At 44.3% G+C, this 21,911-nt stretch overlaps 1 protein-coding gene across 1 annotated transcript in view; it reads right to left on the reverse strand.

Moving 5' to 3' along the window:
* Positions 1-21,911, reverse strand: part of TMEM67 (transmembrane protein 67) — a 62,539-nt gene that overhangs the window by 22,487 nt on the left and 18,141 nt on the right. Inside the window, exons 12-20 of the mRNA XM_044293590.1 lie at positions 17,988-18,144; positions 17,761-17,884; positions 17,077-17,182; positions 16,053-16,109; positions 15,877-15,975; positions 12,715-12,813; positions 10,371-10,457; positions 9,084-9,180; positions 5,880-6,013 (exon numbers count right to left, since the gene is read on the reverse strand). Of these exons, the coding sequence (XP_044149525.1) occupies positions 5,880-6,013; positions 9,084-9,180; positions 10,371-10,457; positions 12,715-12,813; positions 15,877-15,975; positions 16,053-16,109; positions 17,077-17,182; positions 17,761-17,884; positions 17,988-18,144 (960 nt within the window). The remainder of the gene's footprint in view (positions 1-5,879; positions 6,014-9,083; positions 9,181-10,370; positions 10,458-12,714; positions 12,814-15,876; positions 15,976-16,052; positions 16,110-17,076; positions 17,183-17,760; positions 17,885-17,987; positions 18,145-21,911) is intronic.

Below are 21,911 nucleotides of genomic sequence, written 5' to 3' on the forward strand. Positions count from 1 at the left end.
GGTGAAACTCGAAAAATGTTAATATTGTGCAAAGTACATTTATTATAGTAATGCAACTTAAAAGGTGAAACTAATATATGAAATAGACTTATTACATGCAAAGCGAAATATTTCAAACCTTTATTTTTTATTATTTGGATGATTATGGCTTACAGCTTATGAAACCCCAAAGTCCCAATTTCGAGGTCCCCTTTGCTCAGGGGGTATGGATTAATCAGCTGACTAGAGTGTGACACTTTGAGCCAAGAATGTTGAACCTTTTCACAAAATTCTAATTTTAAAGGTGCATTAATGCAATTCCTTTTAATTTGCATTACTGAAATAAATGGACTTCTGCACGATATTCTAATTTTTTCGAGTTCAACTGTATATCAATCTGTTCAGCTTATCCTGCTGTATAGCATAACAGCTACCTGTACATCAATTTTTATCGGGATAAGTTCCCATTAAAGAGCCTTCACAGCAGCTTATGGAAACTGTATGAGAGACAAACTATTGTGAATCCCTCATGCAGTTTCTACTACATTATGTGAGCAGCCCACTCCTTGTTTACACGGGGAGATGTGCTGCTGACGAGCAGGCATGTTTATGCCCGGATAAAAGAGCATCGCTAATGTCAGTCAGCTACATAACGTTATTTCTCATGACAGAAACCCTTTAAACAGTCCTCCTCATCATGCTGTTCACATTTTGACATCATGAGACCAAGACGACACCTAACAATTGATCAAAAGTACCTCTCCATTGCGAAGCTTCAAGCAGGATGTTCTCAGACGGAAGTGGCCACTGAGCTTAGAATGTCACATAGTGTCATCAGCAGAGATACAGAGAGACTGAAAGTCACAGAAAGGCATACAAGTGGACGTCCTTTGACAACATCCCACACTGATGACCGCTTCATTGTGATAAATGCCCTGCGGAACCGGATGATAAATGCCACACAACTACAGGCACATTTAAGGGAAGTCAAAGGCACCCAAGTGTCATGTCAGACCATTTGAAACCGTTTACATCAGTGTGGTCTGCATGCTTGACGACCTGCAAGGGTACCTGACCACAGGCGTCGTCGTCTTGCATGCGCCAGGGAGCATCTATGCTAGACCAGGGACCAGTGGGCCTCAGTGCTGTTCACTGATGAAAGTCAATTCACACTGAGCAGAAATGATGGCCGGTAGGGATGAGCAAATCGACTTCGGATGCTTCATCCCAAGTCGATTCGTATAAAACTTTTTTTTTAATACACAGTATTATAATGTATTGGCTCAAATGAGCCGAAGTTATTACTTTGCGAAGTCTCGCGACACTTCGTCTAATAATTTCGGAAATTAATTTCTACTGTAAAAAACTTTTGTATCGAACTCGGGTTCGATTCCAAGCGGTACCTTCGTATTAAAACAACGTTTTATGCAAATAGACTTCGCTCATCCCTAATGGCCGGCGATGATGTTGGAGACATCAAGGAGATAGCTATGCATCAGCCACTGTTGTCCCCAGATGAACCTTTGGTGGTGGTGTTACAGTGTGGGCAGGTGTGTCTATTCAATACAGAACTGCCCTACACTTTAAGAATGGTACAGCGACAATCCCATACTTCTTGAATAAAATCGATAATCCAGTCATTGTGCCTCTGCATGAACAACACAGGCCTAATTTCATCTTCAAGTTTATCGAGGTCGCATCATTAGGAAACAGCTGCTGGAGACTGGGGCAGCTCAAATGGAGTGGCCTGCATTTTCTCCAGACCTGAATCCCATGGGAGCTGAGTTGCAGTGTAGAAGCTCGTAACCCTGTACTAGGCCTCAAGGCTAGGGAGACGAAAAAGGTCACCTCAGTGGCGACTCTAGGAACAATATATAGGGGGGGCACAAAGATACCACAGTCAAAAATGGGGGGGCACAAACAAAATAAGTATATATCAATAAGATTACAAAATACGAGTGAATTGCGATATGCAGGGATACAGTTATAATAAAGCAATTTACTTACAAAAGAAGCTACTCAGTCGTCTGCTGTGCCGTCCTCTGCTTGCATCCACGTATTCTTTCCCCTTCTTTCTGTCTCTCGTCAGTGCACAGGCACACTGTTATGGGGGATCTGTGGAAGACACACTGTTATGGGGGCATCTGTGGATGACACATTATGCCTCTCATTAGCCCTCATTATGCCTCTCATATCAGCCCCCATATCAGCCCTTATGCCTCATTAGCTCCCATATCAGCCCTTATGCCTCATTAGCCCCCATATCAGCCCTTATGCCTCATTAGCCCCCATATCAGCCCTTATGCCTCATTAGCCCCCATTATGCCTCTTATTAGCCCCATTATGCCTCTTATTAGCCCCATTATGCCTCCAATTAGCCCCCATATGCCTCCTATTAGCCCCCATATGCCTCCTATTAGCCCCCATATGCCTCCAATTAGCCCCCATATGCCTATTAGCCCCCATATGCCTATTAGCCCCCATATGCCTCCAATTAGCCCCCATATGCCTCCTATTAGCCCCCATATGCCTCCTATTAGCCCCTATATGCCTCCTATTAGCCCCTATATGCCTCCTATTAGCCCCCATATGCCTCCTATTAGCCCCCATATGCCTCCTATTAGCCCCCATATGCCTCCTATTAGCCCCATATGCCCCCATATGCCTCCAATTAGCCCCCATATGCCTCCTATTAGCCCCCATATGCCTCCTATTAGCCCCCATATGCCTCCTATTAGCCCCCATATGCCTCCTATTAGCCCCCATATGCCTCCTATTAGCCCCCATATGCCTCCTATTAGCCCCCATATGCCTCCTATCAGCCCCCATATGCCTCCTATCAGCCCCCATATGCCTCCTATTACCCCATATGCCCCCATTTGCCTCCAATTAGCCCCCATATGCCTCCAATTAGCCCCCATATGCCTCCAATTAGCCCCATATGCCTCCAATTAGCCCCATATGCCCCCATATGCCTCCAATTAGCCCCCATATGCCTCCAATTAGCCCCCATATGCCTCCTATTAGCCCCATAGGCCCCCATATGCCTCCAATTAGCCCCCATATGCCTCCAATTAGCCCCCATATGCCTCCTATCAGCCCCATATGCCTCCTATTAGCCCCATATGCCTCCTATTAGCCCCAAATATGCCCCCAATTAGCCCCAAATATGCCTCCAATTAGCCCCAAATATGCCTCCAATTAGCCCCGATATGCCTCCTATTAGCCCCCATATGCCTCCTATTAGCCCCCATAGGCCCCCATATGCCCCCATTTGCCTCCAATTAGCCCCCATATGCCTCCAATTAGCCCCCATATGCCTCCAATTAGCCCCCATATGCCTCCTATTAGCCCCCATATGCCTCCTATCAGCCCCCATATGCCTCCTATCAGCCCCCATATGCCTCCTATTACCCCATATGCCTCCTATTAGCCCCATATGCCCCCATTTGCCTCCAATTAGCCCCCATATGCCTCCAATTAGCCCCCATATGCCTCCAATTAGCCCCATATGCCTCCAATTAGCCCCATATGCCCCCATATGCCTCCAATTAGCCCCCATATGCCTCCAATTAGCCCCCATATGCCTCCTATTAGCCCCCATATGCCTCCTATTAGCCCCATAGGCCCCCATATGCCTCCAATTAGCCCCCATATGCCTCCAATTAGCCCCCATATGCCTCCTATCAGCCCCATATGCCTCCTATTAGCCCCATATGCCTCCTATTAGCCCCAAATATGCCTCCAATTAGCCCCAAATATGCCTCCAATTAGCCCCAAATATGCCTCCAATTAGCCCCCATATATGCCTCCAATTAGCCCCCAAATAGCCCCCATATGCCTCCTATTAGCCCCCAAATATGCCTCCAAATGCCCCATATGGCTCCAATTAGCCCTTATATGCCTCCTATTAGCCCCCATAATGCCCCCAGCAGCCACATTTTTTATAAAATAAAAAATAAAAACACTTACCTCTCCTGCTCCTGGACGGACGCCGCCTGCCATTTTCTCCTCAGTCGACTGTGCTCTAAACTGGCGCGCACAGCGTGAGGTCACAGAGCGCCCTCACGCTGTGCGCAGCCCTGCACAGCCGACAGCCGAGGACCAGGAAGTGGTGAGTACAGAGCGTTCACCACTTCCTGGTCCTTCGGTACTAATGAGCGCTTCCATAATGGAAGCGCTCATTAGTATTCACTCTGGGGAATCAGCGGGGGGGGGGGGGCACCCGGGGGGGCAAGGGACAACATAGGGGGGGCAATTGCCCCCCCTCGCCCCCCTCTAGCGACGCCACTAGGTCACCTCCTAGGAGGCCCTAAACCTGGCCCTGACTCCTGTCAGTATGTATAGACCCTGAAGGTGGGAAAATACATACGCCGGAATCTAGACCCTAGGAGCCCTGAAATGCCCTAGGTAGTAGCAGGGAATGAGACTACTGGTTCCTTCCCAGGTGAACGAACCCGAGGCCTAGTAACAACCTAGTAACAACCAAAAGGAGCAGTACAACTTATCTTAATGAAAATGGATGAGCAGGAACACAGGTAAGGTCCATACAGCAACTCTTCCAAATCCAAGCTAAGAATATCAACCGCATGGTATGAAGTGTGAAACCAAACTAAGTAGGGACTGCAGTAACGACCACGGGCTGCACCTGACAAGAGGTGTGGTCATTACCAAACCACAACAGTGAGAATCAAGAGACTGTCAGTTAACCTCACATGCAGTCAGTCTCTCCGATCTTCAAATCTCTGTCATAGAAGGTACCGTGACAGATGCCATGCCTCAGCAGACAATAAGTCAACTTGTGAACAGCATGAGACGTCTCTGTCAAGCTGTAATTGATGCTCAAGGCCACAAGACAAGTTGAGACACTGACATTTTTTGTGGGGGTATACTCAACACTGCTTTTGTTTCAATAAATTGTTTGAGATGAGGAAATCACCATTTCATTAAATATTATCACTGTAGCGTGAATTTTTTATGTTTTCCATAAATGTCACCCGAAAGACAAATATCCCTAACTTTTTGTGAGTAGTGTATATATGGATATATATGGGAGTGCTGCCGAATTCGCTCTCTCTCTCTCTCTATATATATATATATATATATATATATATATATATATATATATATTTTATTTATTTTTTATAAAACTACAGTGTGCATACCAAAAGTTAGCCTTTAAGAAGCTTCACAGCAACAATGTGTGGGATTATATCAGCAGCACTTTATCCACAGTCCGTCCTGGCATCTCTCTCAGCCTTTCACTTAAGCTGGATTGTCACTTGCATGAATCTTTAATAGTGTTGGATGTCACGTGTAATAGACTTTTTATATAGTGGTGCCTTGTTGCTTTATGTGTGACACTTAGAATTTTTTTTATTCTGATTTGCATTTTGCAACAATGGATTCTTGTACAAATTTGTTTTATTACTGTGAATCGTTCACTGCACTTTATATGATACATTTGTACATGTGTTTTATGCACTTTGCCTTCTTTTAAATTTTTTTTTAAGTTCTGGATACTGGTCATATTTCAGGGTCTGTATGGTATTTGACCTTATCAGGGTCTGTGCTGCTGTGGGTGGGGGGGGGGGGGGCATCTTTATTTTATCTGTAAACACCATGTTTATTTATGCATTTTAATTGTTTGGTCTTCTGTTCTGTGCGAGATATGGCTTTATAAAATCATATTTATTGGCCCATCTTTTTAGCTGTGCATAATTAGGCTTCGTTCACCTCCATGTAGCCTATTCTACGAAAAACCATTAGAACTTATGTGAACTTATCCTTACTTAAAATGTACCCTTGCTACTTTGTCTTTAGGGTGCGCCCAATTTCTTTGATATTAAATGGTTGATATACATGATACACATGCGGTCCTTGTTTGATCATACAACTACCTCAAGAAAGAATAGGACGATAAGAACTTGAAAGAGAGGATTGATTCTGCGCACAGTCTGGATTTCATTCCATTCATTTGCTATGAAGTACGTCCTCCATATACTCACTGGAGAAATGCTAGATTTTTCGGCACCTGCCGAAATAACAAAATATTAATATTAATCCTTTTCTGTACAGCAATTTATCAACATAACTTTTCAAACACCATAGTAACATCACAAAGATGTATTCGTACATGGAATCAATAAGATTATCTGAGTCGAGTCATATTACTTTGTTAGATAAGCCCTACAAATATTTATTTAACCCACTGAAGTGTAGCGTACTTATTTCATTTTACTCTGAAGGTCCCTTTACAGTGGCTGAACATCGGCCAGCTGTATTGGATAACACAGCATTATGTCAGCGTCAGGGGTGTCGCTAGGTCAAAACATTCGGGGCTTGAGCCGCTGATGTTTTGTCCAGGGCCCCAAACGTTACGGCTGGTAGCTATACAACTGCCTCGTCGACCTAAGGACGGCGATACAGTTGGATTACTGCGGTCGCTTGCTTGTAGAACGGCGCGGGCGGTCGCCAAGAAACTGCCTGTGCCGGGTCTCAGGCGACGTGATGATGTCATCGCGCACACGCCTGTGCCAAGACACAGAAGGCGTGGTGACTTCAACATGCCCGTCTGAATCCAGAAGCCTGCAACTTGGACCTCCGGCAGTGGAAAGTCAGGTGAGTATTTTTTTATATCTTGTCCACAGTGGGGGCTTTGTATGCTATGGGCACTAAATGTTGGCATTATACCTGCTGGAGCCACTGGGAGATTGGTTATAACTACAGGTGCCTGAAGAGGTCATTTTACATGGGGGCACTATGTGGGGGCCATTATAATTGTTGGGGGGCACTATAAGTATTGCTGGAACTACAGGGGGCATCATACCTTCTGGGGCACTATAGGAGGGTATTATAACTATAGGGGGAACCACAGGAGGGCCTTATAAACACTTGGGCACTATAGGAAGATATTATACCTGTAGGCGAGAACAGGAGAGACTTATTACTACTGGGGCACTACAGGAGGATATTATACCTATTTGGGGCACCACAGGAAGGACTTATTACTACTAGGGCACTACAGGAGGGCCTTATACCTTCTGGGGCACTACAGGAGGGCATTATACCTATATGGGGCACCACAGATGAGCCTTATTACTACTGGGGCACTACAGGAGGATATTATACCTATTTTGGGCACCACAGGAAATCCTTATTACTACTGGGGAACTACAGGAGGATATTATACCTATTTGGGGCACCACAGGAGGGCCTTATTACTACCGGGAAACTACAGGAAAGTATTATACCTATTGGGGGCACCACAGGAGGGCCTTATTACTACTGGTGCACTACAGAAGGATATTATACCTAATGGGGGCACCACAGAAGGGACTTATTAGTACTGGGGCACTGCAGGAGGGCATTATTCCTATAGAGGTACCACAGAAGGGCCTACTTACTGCTAGGGCAGTACAGGAGGGTATTATACCTATTGGCGGCACCACAGGAGGGCCTTATTACTACCGGGACACTACAAGAAAGTATTATACTTATTGGGGGCACCACAGGAGGGCATTATTAGTACTGGGGCACTGCAGGGTGGCAATATTCCTATAGAGGGCCTTCTTACTGCTAGAGCAATACAGGAGGGTATTATACCTATTGGCGGCACCACAGTAGGGTATTAAACTACTAGGGCACTACAGGGGAGCACTATAACTACAGGGGCACTATAGGGGGCATTAGACAGTAACCACTGGGGGTCTTATAGGGGACATTATATGTTCTGCCCAGCAGACATGCCTAGACATGTAATCTCATGTACAGGCAGCCATTTTACCATGTGCTTCAGTGTTAATGTAATGTTATAGTACATGCTACGCTATGCTTAATACTTATACATGTTATTTGTATTCTTGTAGTTTTACAGCACACTTGTACAATCTCTCACTCACGCGCATCGCGCAGAGCTGCCCTCCTGTGGTTCCCCCAACATTATAACTACTGGGGACACTATAATGGTGGATAAGTACTACAGGGGGGCCTTATTAATATTATAGAGAGCCTTATTACTGCTGGGTGCACTATGGTGGCCATTATTATTGTGCATAATATAGAGGGCACTATCACTAACAGGGGCACTCTTGGGGAGAAATATCATTATTGGGGGCATTGTAGGGGTCAGTATTACTAAGAAGGGCACTGGGAGGGAATTATTGCTATAAGTAGGACTTTTATATTACTATAGGTGGACTAATCTGTATAGCAGTATCATTTCTGTGGTATAGTATTTAGGGGCATTAGGGAGCACAGTATTCTGGGCAGCACCAGGATAATACTGTTGGGGTAGCCGGGTGGGGAGGATGATGATATTATAAAAGTGAGGAACCCAAGATGACTGTTTGGTCAACTCTGCAGAGACTAGATGAGGTGGAAAGAAGTTGTCTGGCCTGAATGGAGAAGATGGGGAAAGAAATGTCTATATCAAAAGGAGACATCACCTGGGAGGTACAGAATGTGAGAGGTATAAAGTGCTGTATGTTTGTTAGTGTCCAAAATATGTCTTTAGTCCTAGGGTGAGTTTGTGTGTGTGTGTTTAGGGCAGATACTTTGAGAATATGGCACATATGTATTGGGGCTTGGGCCCCGGATCTTTTGAGACCCTAGCAACGCACCTGGTCAGCGTTATCCAATACATTCCAGACCTCTAAGGGTTACATAGCATCCTAAATCAATATAATGCTACCCCGTCAGTGCTGGGAGGTCAGGACGGGAGCTGCTGCATTCTCACACTGTGAGTCCAATGTGTGGAACTCGCTCGTCTGAAAGGAGTCTATAGGTGCTGCCGATTACTCAATATACAAGCGAAAAGCTCGTTCATCGGGTACTATGATAGTTTGTGCAGTCACCAAAATCATTGTTTTCCGGCAGCAGATCATGCCATGAGAACACACTCTGCTGCCGGCGGTCAATGATTCTGTATGGGGACGAGCGATGGCATTTGCAATTACTCCTCCTCATAATGTGGAGGAGATCGCTGCATGTAATTCTTTCCCGACAATTGCCTGTTAAATTGTTCAGTGTAAAAGGGCCTTAAGAAACAAAGAACACATGATTGGGATCTCTTTCCTAATATCTGATAAGGCTACGGTGCTCACCTTCAGATTTTAATGGTTTGTTTTTTGGTCTCTCCCAGTCAATGAAGAAAATATGGATGGAAAGCTGTGAGAAGAGGGTGTGCAGGAACTGTAGAGCCTGGAATTTAATTCACATGAACATAATAAGATGCAGAATACAATGCAGCAGAATGCCAGTATCCATCCGTCACAATCACTGTGTACAATCTATGCTTCTGACACTGAGAAAATTATCTAGGCCTCATCCTTCTAATTTTCTCTGAAATACCTCATCAGATGCTCTAAATAAAATGGACACCACTTACTTGTGTTGTTTTTAATTTCTAATTAAAAAAAAACATCTGTGTCAACAGAAAATCACCTATTGTAAAATGCATGATAAACACATTTTTTAGCATTTTTGGCAACTTTTTTTTATACTTTCCTCACTGATGGAGGCACAAATTAGTGACAGACAAGCTGATTTTAGCAGTCTTCTACTCATGAGTTAAAATTAAGTGGTTGCTGAGAACCTGCATTACAATCATCAATGCCCGGGCCCAGAAAAGAGTCATGGCTGTCCTCAAGTGTCTCCCCTAAAGTCTTGAGGGAACGCGTTCTGCACATGCATAGTAAAGGGATGGACACCGCCAAGCAGATGGGAAATCTCCATTCCTTTACTGCGCATGTGCCAAACGCGCTTCTGCGAGACTTCGAGCCAGACATGGATGTTTTCACTGACTGGCCTGTTTGTCACATCGGTAGGGGATACCAGAGATATCATCAGACTCTGCAGACAAGCACCAATCTACAGCGGCCGGTCATGACAGTTGCCCTTTAATTAACTGCTATATATATATATAGTTCTAAAAATGTTATATTTTATACTTCAGGTTTTTTCTTGGTTTAGAGATGTAAACATTACGTTTACTATTGCCTGAAAAAAATAAGTGGGGAGAAAATACAATATCTCCCATGATTCCTCTAACGCGTACACGGTTCTCTTTGAGATGTTGCTGCATATTCATGCCCCAAACCGCAAGATACCAAAAGATGGCAAAAAGCCATTAAGGAGTAAAACAAGGATCTGAGACACAGAATATGATGATATCAATACATGGTGTTAACCCTGCACTTACTGTAATCATGGGAGTCACATACAGAAAGTGTATGTGGGACACAGGGACCATTCTGATATCCAGATTCCAAGCCTCACTTCAAAAATGTCAGATGGAATCTGATTTAGGACACTGCTTTGTACACATGATGAATTTACTGCATCTGCAAGTACTGTACAATGTCCTCCGCTGAATAGAGTACATTACATACCTTCAGAGTAAAAGCGCACGATACATAAGTTATGAAGTCTTTTTCATCATTGGGTAGAGGTAACAAGACAGAGACGTGCTGCTGGCCCTGTAAATGCACACAGACATGATCCAACTCAGGCTTAGTAGGAAACATAGGGATAATGAGACTACCACTTCCATAATGCATAAAGTGGATGGTCCGTCTCGTTTACATCACTACTCATGTGTGGGGGGGTAATGCATTTCTCTATTTTTTATCTGTAATTTGTGCTCCAGCATTTCTTCCATGGTTGTGGACCATATGGACTAGCCACTGCTCCTGGTGCGTGTTAATGAGTCTTGGGCAGCTCATCGGTTGTCCTTCCTTGCATTCATTTTGCCGGTACTGGGTACTACACACGGTGAAGAATACCCCACAACACTTGGGGTTGTCTAGCCATCAGAATTTGGTCCTTGTCAAAGTCACTTAGATACTCAACATATGCCCATTTTTCATGCTTACAACACATCTACTTCAAGAACTGGCTGTTCTCTTACTGCCTAATATGCCTCATCCCTTGAGAGAAGCCATTGTCATGAGATAATCATTGTTATTTACTTCACCTCTCAGTGGTTTTAAAGTTATGGGAGAACGGTGTATGTATATATGAATAAAATTATAAAATTAAGAGTCTATTAAATACAATAAAGGTAGAAATCACCAAGACGTTTAAACAATACATGTTAATAATGAATATGTTCTTATATTGTATTTGCATTTTTTATACTATAAGGATATCCTTTACTCCAGGGCATGCAGCACAGACCCGGCCATCACCAAGCAAACACGTAATGTATCCTTAGCGTCTGCCCAGGATTCAACTACATGTGTCTATAGGTGGGTTAATTGCCAGACCACTGCATTTACATAACGCGATTTGCAAATCTTAGGGGACGCTCACATGGTGGACAGCCGTGCCTAAATTCCGCCGAAAACCTGCCGATGCAGTTGCGTCCTTTCTGCCTCCCATACATCTCAATGGGAGGCGGTGCTGAGGATCACGGATTGGTGGCTTATAGCTGCGCCCGCTCCGAGAAGGGACATGTCGTGGTGCGGCCGCAGCTTTAAGTGAAATTAATTGGATGCAGCTGCGAAATTTCTGATGTAAAATTATGCTGTAAAACCTGCGGTGTGAAAAAGGCACTCACCATTAGGGTCCATTCACACGTCCGTTTTTTCTTTCCTGATCTGTTCCGTTTTTTGCGGAACAGATCTGGACCCATTCATTTTCAATGGGTCCTGAAAAAAAGATAGAGCATGTCCTATTCTTGTCCGCAGCTTGCGGACAAGAATAGGCATTTCTATGGGGGTGACGGGCTGGTATGTTGCGGTCCCGCAATTTGCGGGTCCGCAACACACCACGGACGTGTGAATGCAGCCTTAGGCTACATTCACACGTCAGTATTTTTCTATATCACATTGTGCTGTCCGTTTCCGTTGTTCCGTTCCGCATGTCCGAAAAAATATAAAACTTGTCCTATTCTTTTCCCCAAAAATCGGATCCTGGTACAATACAAAGTCAATGGATCCGCAAAAAACGGAAGACATTCGTATGTCATCCGTTTTATGCGGATTCCGTTCCTGGAAATTAAACCCTGAGGTGACACATACACATAACTAGACTTTTATTCACTTTTCTTTTTCAATTTTTTTTCAAAGAAATCCAAACAACTTTATTTGCGGATCCGCAAAAAACGGATGACATACGGAAACATTTTCAGGAACAACATGTTTCCGTTTTTTTGCGGATCCGCAAAAAACGGATGACATACGGAAACATTTTCAGGAACAACGGATCCGCAAAAAACGGACCGAAATTCGGGATATAGAAAAATACTGACGTGTGAATGTAGCCTAAGGCTGCATTCACACGTCCGTGGTGTGTTGCGGACCCGCAAATTGCGGGACCGCAACATACCAGCCCGTCACCCCCATAGAAATGCCTATTCTTGTCCGCAAGCTGCGGACAAGAATAGGACATGCTCTATCTTTTTGCGGAGTTGGGGACCTAAAGATCGGGGCCGCGCACCGCAAATGCGGATGCGGACAGCACACTGTGTGCTGTCCGCATCCATTCCGTCCCCATAGAGAATGAATGGGTCCGCACCCGTTCCGCAAAATTGCGGAACGGATGCGGACACATTCTGCGGAAGTGTGAATGGAGCCTAATGATTTGTTACATTATGTGTGTGATGGCCCTTATACAGCTTAGCTAAGCAAACCTTCTGTCTAGAGCTGCTGGTAGATGTAGGAATATTCCATATTTTACTAGGGACTGACAATATGAAAACTGTTACTCATCACCAAAATAAAAAACACTTACTTTGAATAACAGCAGCCAGTATAATCCAGTGCCTACAGTCACCACGAAAAACACATTGGCCAAAACTCCAGCATATAATATCAGAAACTGAGTAACAGTCTAAAATTAAAAGAATGTCATGTTTAAAGTGGAAACTAATGTGAACAGTTATAAAATGGATTGATAGCTTAATGTATTGCTATGGATAGCTGAAGTCATAGTCTACCTATAGTGTTACTATGTGAACATAGTCCCCCCCGGACTCAGCAATTCTCATCAGCCCGACAGGGCTAAGTGAATAAGGGTACTTTCACACTAGCGTTTTTGTTTTCCGGTATTGAGTTCCGTCACAGGGGCTCAATACCGGACAAAAAACGGATCAGTTTTATCCTAATGTATTCTGGATGGAGAGCACTCTGTTCAGGTTGCATCAGTTCAGTCCCTCTTATGTTTTTTGGACGAAGAAAATACCGCAGCATGCTGCAGTTTTCTCTCCGGCTATAAATACTAATCACTTGCCGGAATGCCGGATCCGGCATTCATTTACAATGAAGTGTATTAGTGCCGGATCCAGCATTAAGTGTTCCGGCAAAACGGATCCGGCTTTCCGGTCTGCGTATGCACAGACCTTTAAAAATGCAAAAAAAAATCATACCGGATCCGTTTTTCCCGGATAACACCGGAGAGACGGATCCGGTATTTCAATGAATTTGTCAGACGGATCCGCATCCGGATCCATCTGACAAATGCCATCAGTTTGCGTCCGGATTGCGACGGAACTGCCTGCCGGAATCCTCTGCCGCAAGTGTGAAAGTACCCTAAGCGAGTCCAACACTCCATTCAAATGGGACCCCTTGTTTTTGTGATTGCTGGAGGTCCTGGTGTTTGGGCCCCCACTGATCACACACTTATTCCCTAGATGGTGAATAGAGGATAAGTATTGTTTGTGGCAAAACCCCTTTAAGAGCTCTACGTACATTGGGGCAGATATATGAAGTATGTTAGACATTATAAAATGAGGATAGTCTAAAGATGGGTCAAATCACAGTGGCTCCTAAACTGGATGATACATTTGGTGCATCTTTAGCACTTTTGTCTATTTTTACTCCAGCTTGCTATGCTCCGCTTTCTACCACCTTACTTAGCTACAACATTGTGAGCACAACTAGTCACATTTTAAGCACTGGGTGAAACCAGACCCCTTTCCTGCCAGGTCACATCCCAAAAAGAGAGATATGGTAACATCAAAGAGAGAAACTCCAGCTTCCATAAAATTGTGGATTATTTTGGCCAAATACAAAAGATGTCATGAGTAAGGTTCTGATGTGGTGACCTGAAACGCGTAGATCAAGGCCGGGTTGGCCATAGACCTTAAAGGAAAATTTCCCGGTGGGCCGATGCCCAGGGCCTCCACTCTGCTGCTTGCCGGTACATAATGAGCTCTCAACAGTAAGTAATGCTGTGAAAATCACGTAGTCATGTACCCAGCCAGAGATGCCCTCCGGCATTCAAATGCTATGTCCCGCATCTCCCCTCTTAAGCCCCTTGCTCCATATCTTAATCAGAGACAACTTGAGGAAGAGGACAGAAAATGGCATCTATTGAAGGCCACCTCTGAAGGACAGCAATATATTGTGCTGCATTGTGGTATATGGTTATGATGGGACGATATTTTGCGCTATGATATTGCTGAACCCGCCTACTTTGTTACCCTTTTACAACACAGGGCCACTTTTGGTTTTTCCAGGGCTACTTTAAGTTCCCAGTCCGCTCCCGGCGTAGATACTGCTTGTCTTCTGCATTTGGCTTTTACATCCTTGGCAAAGTAAAGTACAATTTTATGGAAGCTGAAGACTTAATCCAGGTCATTCCATGCTTCTAAGCGTCTTCATTTGAGCTGGACTGGTGACATTTATCAAATGTTTTATGAAACGTCAGGAATGATGGCGCACACCGCATTTGCACCATAATGTGCAACTCTTCACTTCTCTCATTACTTTTCAAAGGTGGGGCTTATCATTTACACCAGAAACTAGCATAAATGATAGCTCAAATTTATATAAGCTTATAGCTGGGGTAGATTAGAATTTCTGCCAGGTGGACTGCCTGGAAATGTGCCAAATTTGTGCCACCAGACTTTATACTAAGACGTTTGTAATGCCAGTCTTAGTACCGTATATATCTGCTCCATTGTAGCTAAAACACATAATAAATGTGCTACAAAGCATCTATGCACAATTCTTTGGCACAAATCAAGCCAGAATTCTGGTGCATTTAGCTTAGGCCTCATGCACACGGCCGTTGTTTCGGTCCGCATCCGAGCCGCAGTTTTGGCGGCTCAGATGCGGACCAATTCACTTCAATGGGGCCGCAAAAGATGTGGACAGCACTCCGTGTGCTGTCCGCATTAGTTGCTCCGTTCCGTGGTCCGCAAAAAAAATATAACCTGTCCTATTCTTGACAAGACTAGGCAGTTATATTAAAGGCTATCCGGGCCGTTCCGCAAAACACACAACGGTCGTGTGCATGGGGCCTTAGTAAAACACATGCAATATGTAAAGTGCATGAAAAGCAATTACTCTGAAAAGCACAGTTAGTTCTGCTAGAAAGAAATGCTCCTTAAAGCTTAAAGGGGCTGCGTTATAGATTTTTTTTAGACGGGTGTATAAAAAGTGCCTGCAGTGTTCACCCACATTTACTTAAAGGGTTATTGTCATCTCAGACAATGGGGGCATATCACATTCATTTTCTATGGGGCTGCTGAAAAATGGCGAGCGCTGGCTTGGCTATTTCCGTCATGCCCATAGAAGTGAATGGGAGCGGTAGCTGGTAATGCGTGGTGCGCTCCCATTCACTTCTATGGGGAGAGAGCTTAGTGGTGGCTGGACTGGAGTCCTCCCAGAGATGTGCCCCGATTGTCTGAGACAACCCCTTTAATGTTGAGACCCGAACCAAAAATGAAGTGAAGTGGGGACCCAGTAAGAATTGTAAAGGCAGCAAAAAGGCTCTGGGAGGTAAGTAATGCTTAATTTATCTTTTTTACACCATTTTGCTCCCTATTTAAAACATGTTATCCTGCTGGACAAGTCGAGTGCCTAAACTTTTGCTACTCTATGCAGCAACTACAAGTCTCGTGAGATTATATATTATGAAACCAAACGTACTATTCTGCATCTAGATTACCTGCAGGTCAATCACTTGACTACCGATTCTTCTTTTCCAGGCTGCAGTTTTTAGAAGGGACCACAGGACGGCTAAACCACCCAGCACTCCCAAAGCTACCTGTGAAATTAGGGACAATTACAATATGTCTCAAATGGATGAAAGATGCCAGAGCATGCGGCTAACTGATGACTTACATCTGTCTGGATGAGAAAGTCTGACTGATTCATCTCGTACTGTATTGAGAAGGAAACCTGAAACATGAAAAGAGTCAGGTAAATTATGATTTAAATCAGTGTCCTCTAATCTAGGACCTTCAGTGGAGAAAATCACAACCCACATGATGTCAGGGCATGCTGGAAGCTGTTCCTTCACAACAGCAGGAAACCCCAAAATTGGATATCACCGAAAGTATCCAGTATTCCTGTTTTAGGCTAGTTTCACATTACCACTTAAATGTTCTGGCAGGCTGTTCCGGTAGAATAGCCCGTCGGAGTTCATCGCATCTGAAACTGCTGGAGCACCACCAGGCCTCATTGACTGTAATGACTGTAATGAGACCTGGCGGGGATACAGCCTGTTTCTGCAAGCAGTGTTTTTTGTATGGCTAAATCCCGGAACGAATGGCAGAAACAGGCCGGATCCCACCATAGTGAATGGGCTCCGGTGGGGAAAAGGTAGTGTCCGGCTATGCTGGATACAAAGAACTCCGGCAGGCTGTTCCTCTACTAGAACAGCCTGCCGGCACAATTTGGAGCTAGTGTCAAACTAGCCTTAACCTGCACGAGGCTGTGTCAATCGTGGCTTCCACTTTTTAAGTGATCCATAAAAATATGACAGCTTGGCTCCATAATAGGTCATAATTAGAGTTGAGCGAACCTCGGAGTTTAATTGAATTAGGTAATGGCTTCCGTTCTCACAGAATCCATAACATAATTAAATTCCGGCATGTCAAACGGAATGCCTTTAGAGGCGTTCCATTTTGCATGCCATCATAATACAAGTGCATGGCCAGTAGAACGAAACCTTCGGGGGTTGGCCATACACTTGTATTATGCGGCATACTGGCATTGAATTACGTGATGGATTCCGTAATTCACTTAAACCCCAAACCCGAACAATATTCCCCAACGGGAAGCATAGGGATTTGACATGGTATTTCAAGACCCCAGGCCAATTTACTGGGCAGCATTACTCTGATGATCTGAATGAGGACTATACCTGGACAATCTGGTTGTCTCGGTTTTGTACTTGTACATCTGTGTATTCAACGATCATCAGCGGAGGGTAGATTGTTCCTTTATGTGTTCCGGGTACAAGGCTGATACTAAGATTGATATATTTAGTTTTAAAAATAACACATATAAAGTCACGATTAATAGACAGTTTGAAACCGTGTCTTGACTTTATTCATACATGTATGTGTTTCAGTCCATTATACGGTTTTTAAAGGGGTTGTCCCATAAAGACAACTTATCCCCTACCCACAAGATAGGGAATGTGTCCGACTGCTGGGCTCCTGCCAATCATGAGAGTTGGGGCTTGTGCTCTCCATTTGAATGAAGCTTGTAATCGGATATCTCCGGAAGCCCCATAAAGGTGAATGGATTCAATCAGTGGAGGACAGGGGCCCGTTCTTGTGATCAGCAGGGGCCCCAGCAGTTGGAGGCCTTACACATAACAGCTGTCAGCTTGAATACACATTTGATATACAGCTATTTACCCCACCTCACCATAAAAATGCACATAAAAATGGGGAGAGGGGAAAAGCTGCGGCATAACACATGGCAGCAGTTTATCCCCACAGTAACTAAGGATCGGACATGTTGAAATCCAACATGTTCAATCCAGCTGTCATCACGGATCCATACACATTGTATCAACAGACGATTCCACTGACATTACCTGAAGGTTATTTTGCTGGCAATTCGGATTACACGTGGTAAGCTGGTTAGTGTGTTCTCTCGCCCACTTAGTGAGTCAACCAACAATATGCGACGTGTCAGGATCCAGCTGTTAATATTCTTTCCTTGGAGAACAAAGTCAGCAGAGATGGACTCATAGTGCTAGATGGAACCTGCTCTAAAAACAATCAGGGCATGCATCATAGTAGAGAGGTTTTGATCACTTACCTGTATTGATAAATTGGTCATTGTGCTGCAGGTTTAGGTTTAAGACAGGCACAGGCCATATGTTCTGCTGTCCATCACTCCCCCCATAGGTTACATACACATCAAAAAACGTGGGTTCAGGATGATTGTGCAGAAGCTTGGAGATGGACATTTCACACTGTGGATAAAAGGCAGTAAATGTGTTGATGTTAAAGGGGTTATCCAAGGTGTAAAACATTTCCCCCCCCCCCCCCCCCAATGCCCAGGCCCCTCATATAGATGGTAATTACCCTGGCACCATGTCGCTCCTGATCCCCACACGGCCACCACTGCATCTCCCCGTTAAAACTCAAAACATCCGGTGTCGAGGGGGGTTGTTTTGGGCAGCCAATAGCAGGCCTCCCAAACATTGCAGGTGATGCTAGGGAGGCTTGTCCCAGTCGCTATTGGCTGCCCCAATGGCTCAGTTTCGTCAAGAGGACAGCAAAACGCTGCAAGCAACGTTTTGGTGTCCGCCTCCAGAGCGGAACGGAGACTGAACGGAGGCAAACTGATGCATTCTGAGCGGATCCTTTTCCATTCAGAATGCATTAGGGCAAAACTGATCCGTTTTGGACCGCTTGTGAGAGCCCTGAACGGATCTCACAAACGGAAAGCCAAAATGCCTGTGTGAAAGTAGCCTTAGTACCATCTACAGGGAGTGCAGAATTATTAGGCAAGTTGTATTTTTGAGGATTAATTTTATTATTGAACAACAACCATGTTCTCAATGAACCCAAAAAACTCATTAATATCAAAGCTGAATATTTTTGGAAGTAGTTTTTAGTTTGTTTTTAGTTTTAGCTATTTTAGGGGGATATCTGTGTGTGCAGGTGACTATTACTGTACATAATTATTAGGCAACTTAACAAAAAACAAATATATACCCATTTCAATTATTTATTTTTACCAGTGAAACCAATATAACATCTCAACATTCACAAATATACATTTCTGACATTCAAAAACAAAACAAAAACAAATCAGTGACCAATATAGCCACCTTTCTTTGCAAGGACACTCAAAAGCCTGCCATCCATGGATTCTGTCAGTGTTTTGATCTGTTCACCATCAACATTGCGTGCAGCAGCAACCACAGCCTCCCAGACACTGTTCAGAGAGGTGGACTGTTTTCCCTCCTTGTAAATCTCACATTTGATGATGGACCACAGGTTCTCAATGGGGTTCAGATCAGGTGAACAAGGAGGCCATGTCATTAGATTTTCTTCTTTTATACCCTTTCTTGCCAGCCACGTTGTGGAGTACTTGGACGCGTGTGATGGAGCATTGTCCTGCATGAAAATCATGTTTTTCTTACCTTGCAGACTTCTTCCTGTACCACTGCTTGAAGAAGGTGTCTTCCAGAAACTGGCAGTAGGACTGGGAGTTGAGCTTGACTCCATCCTCAACCCAAAAAGGCCCCACAAGCTCATCTTTGATGATACCAGCCCAAACCAGTACTCCACCTCCACCTTGCTGGCGTCTGAGTCGGACTGGAGCTCTCTGCCCTTTACCAATCCAGCCATCTGGCCCATCAAGACTCACTCTCATTTCATTAGTCCATAAAACCTTAGAAAAATCAGTCTTGAGATATTTCTTGGCCCAGTCTTGACGTTTCAGCTTGTGTGTCTTGTTCAGTGGTGGTCGTCTTTCAGCCTTTCTTACCTTGGCCATGTCTCTGAGTATTGCACACCTTGTGCTTTTGGGCACTCCAGTGATGTTGCAGCTCTGAAATATGGCCAAACTGGTGGCAAGTGGCATCTTGGCAGCTGCACGCTTGACTTTTCTCAGTTCATGGGCAGTTATTTTGCGCCTTGGTTTTTCCACACGCTTCTTGCGACCCTGTTGACTATTTTGAATGAAACGCTTGATTGTTCGATGATCACGCTTCAGAAGCTTTGCAATTTTAAGAGTGCTGCATCCCTCTGCAAGATATCTCACTATTTTTGACTTTTCTGAGCCTGTCAAGTCCTTCTTTTGACCCATTTTGCCAAAGGAAAGGAAGTTGCCTAATAATTATGCACACCTGATATAGGGTGTTGATGTCATTAGACCACACCCCTTCTCATTACAGAGATGCACATCACCTAATATGCTTAATTGGTAGTAGGCTTTCGAGCCTATACAGCTTGGAGTAAGACAACATGCATAAAGAGGATGATGTGGTCAAAATACTCATTTGCCTAATAATTCTGCACGTAGTGTATATGAGGGGCCCAGGCATTGGGGTGGTGGGGGGGGGGGGATGTTTTACACCTTGGATAACCCATTTAATATAGTAATATGTGCAAATTGAGCTGTAGAGTGTATGGGATTTTACAAAACCTCTCCCTCAAATAGTAGAAAAAATACATAAGGAATTAGAGAGAAAACTGACTTGCAGAGTCATTATTCTTTTATTTATATCTAACATAACTGTGTTACACATCATTATATTATTTATATCTAATATGAACGTGTTACACTTGCACTAAAAGTGGCCACAGGCATAAGGATTGGTTGTCAGGATTTAATGAGATCTATTATTTGCCTCTTGCAACTATACTGATATATTATAGTGCATAATATATATACTGATCAACCATAACATTGCAACCTGCCTGTAGGTCCCCCCATTAAAACAGCTCTGACCCATTGAGGCATGGCTCCACAAGACTTCTGAAGATGTCTTGTGGTAACAAGCACCAAGACATCACCATCAGGTGTCCTATGAGTTGTGAGGTACGTCCTCCATGGATCAGACTTGTTTTTCCAGAATATCCCATAGATGCTCAATCAAACTGAGATCTGGGGAATTTGCAGACCAAGTCAGCAAAAACTGCATATGGAAGCAGAACTGAAGTAGTGAGAGTCAGCAGACTAAACCTTAAAGGGAGTCTGTCACCTCCATATGGCCATATACAGTGCTTACATGGCTCTGTAGCACACCTATACAGGATTGTAACAGTACCTTTGTCTTTGTCTTTAGACTTGCACCAGCAGGAAAAACAGAGTTTAATTCGAGTTTAATTCGGTGCCCAGGCTGCTCTGCCTTCTTTTCACTTTACTCCTCCCCAGTCTCTGCCTTTGCCCGCCCTCCTTGTCTCTTGCCTCATCGATAGGTCCGGACTTGGAGGGCGGGCAAAGGAAGAGGCTGGGGAGGAGTAAAGTGAAAAGAAGGCAGAGCAGCCTGGGCACCTACACACTGAACTCCTCCCTGGGCACTTGTGAGTGCTCATTTGCATATGAATTAAACTCTGTTTTTCCTGCTGGTGCAAGTCTAAAGACAAAGACAAAGGTACCGTTACAATCCTGTATAGGTGTGCTACAGAGCCATGTAAGCACTGTATATGGCCATATGGAGGTGACAGACTCCCTTTAAAGGGAACCTGTTACTGGGATTTTGGGTATAGAGCTGAGGACATGGGTTGCTAGATGGCCGCTAGCACATTCGCAATATCCAGTCCCCATAGCTCTGTGTGCTTTTATTGTGTAAAAAAAAACGATTTGATACATATGCAAATTAACCTGAGATGAGTCCTGTCCCTGACTCATCTCACATACAGGACTCATCTCAGGTTAATTTGCATATGTATCAAATCGTTTTTTTTACACAATAAAAGCACACAGAGCTATGGGGACTGGATATTGCGGATGTGCTAGCGGCCATCTAGCAACCCATGTCCTCAGCTCTATACACAAAATCCCGGTGACAGGTTCCCTTTAATGGGGTTGCCCACTCCTTTACTATTGGTGGCCTGTCCTAAAATAAGGCCATCAATATCTGATCAGCAGGAGTCTAACGCCCTGTACCCCCCAGTGATCAGCTGGCAGAGAGTAGCTCCGGTGCTGGAAGACAGCTGCAGAACTACATAGCTTCATCGATTGTGTAGTAGACGGAGCTGGTAACACTGCAGTTACAAGCTC

The sequence above is a fragment of the Bufo gargarizans genome, chromosome 5 (assembly GCF_014858855.1).
Source record: "Bufo gargarizans isolate SCDJY-AF-19 chromosome 5, ASM1485885v1, whole genome shotgun sequence".
NCBI lineage: Eukaryota > Metazoa > Chordata > Amphibia > Anura > Bufonidae > Bufo > Bufo gargarizans.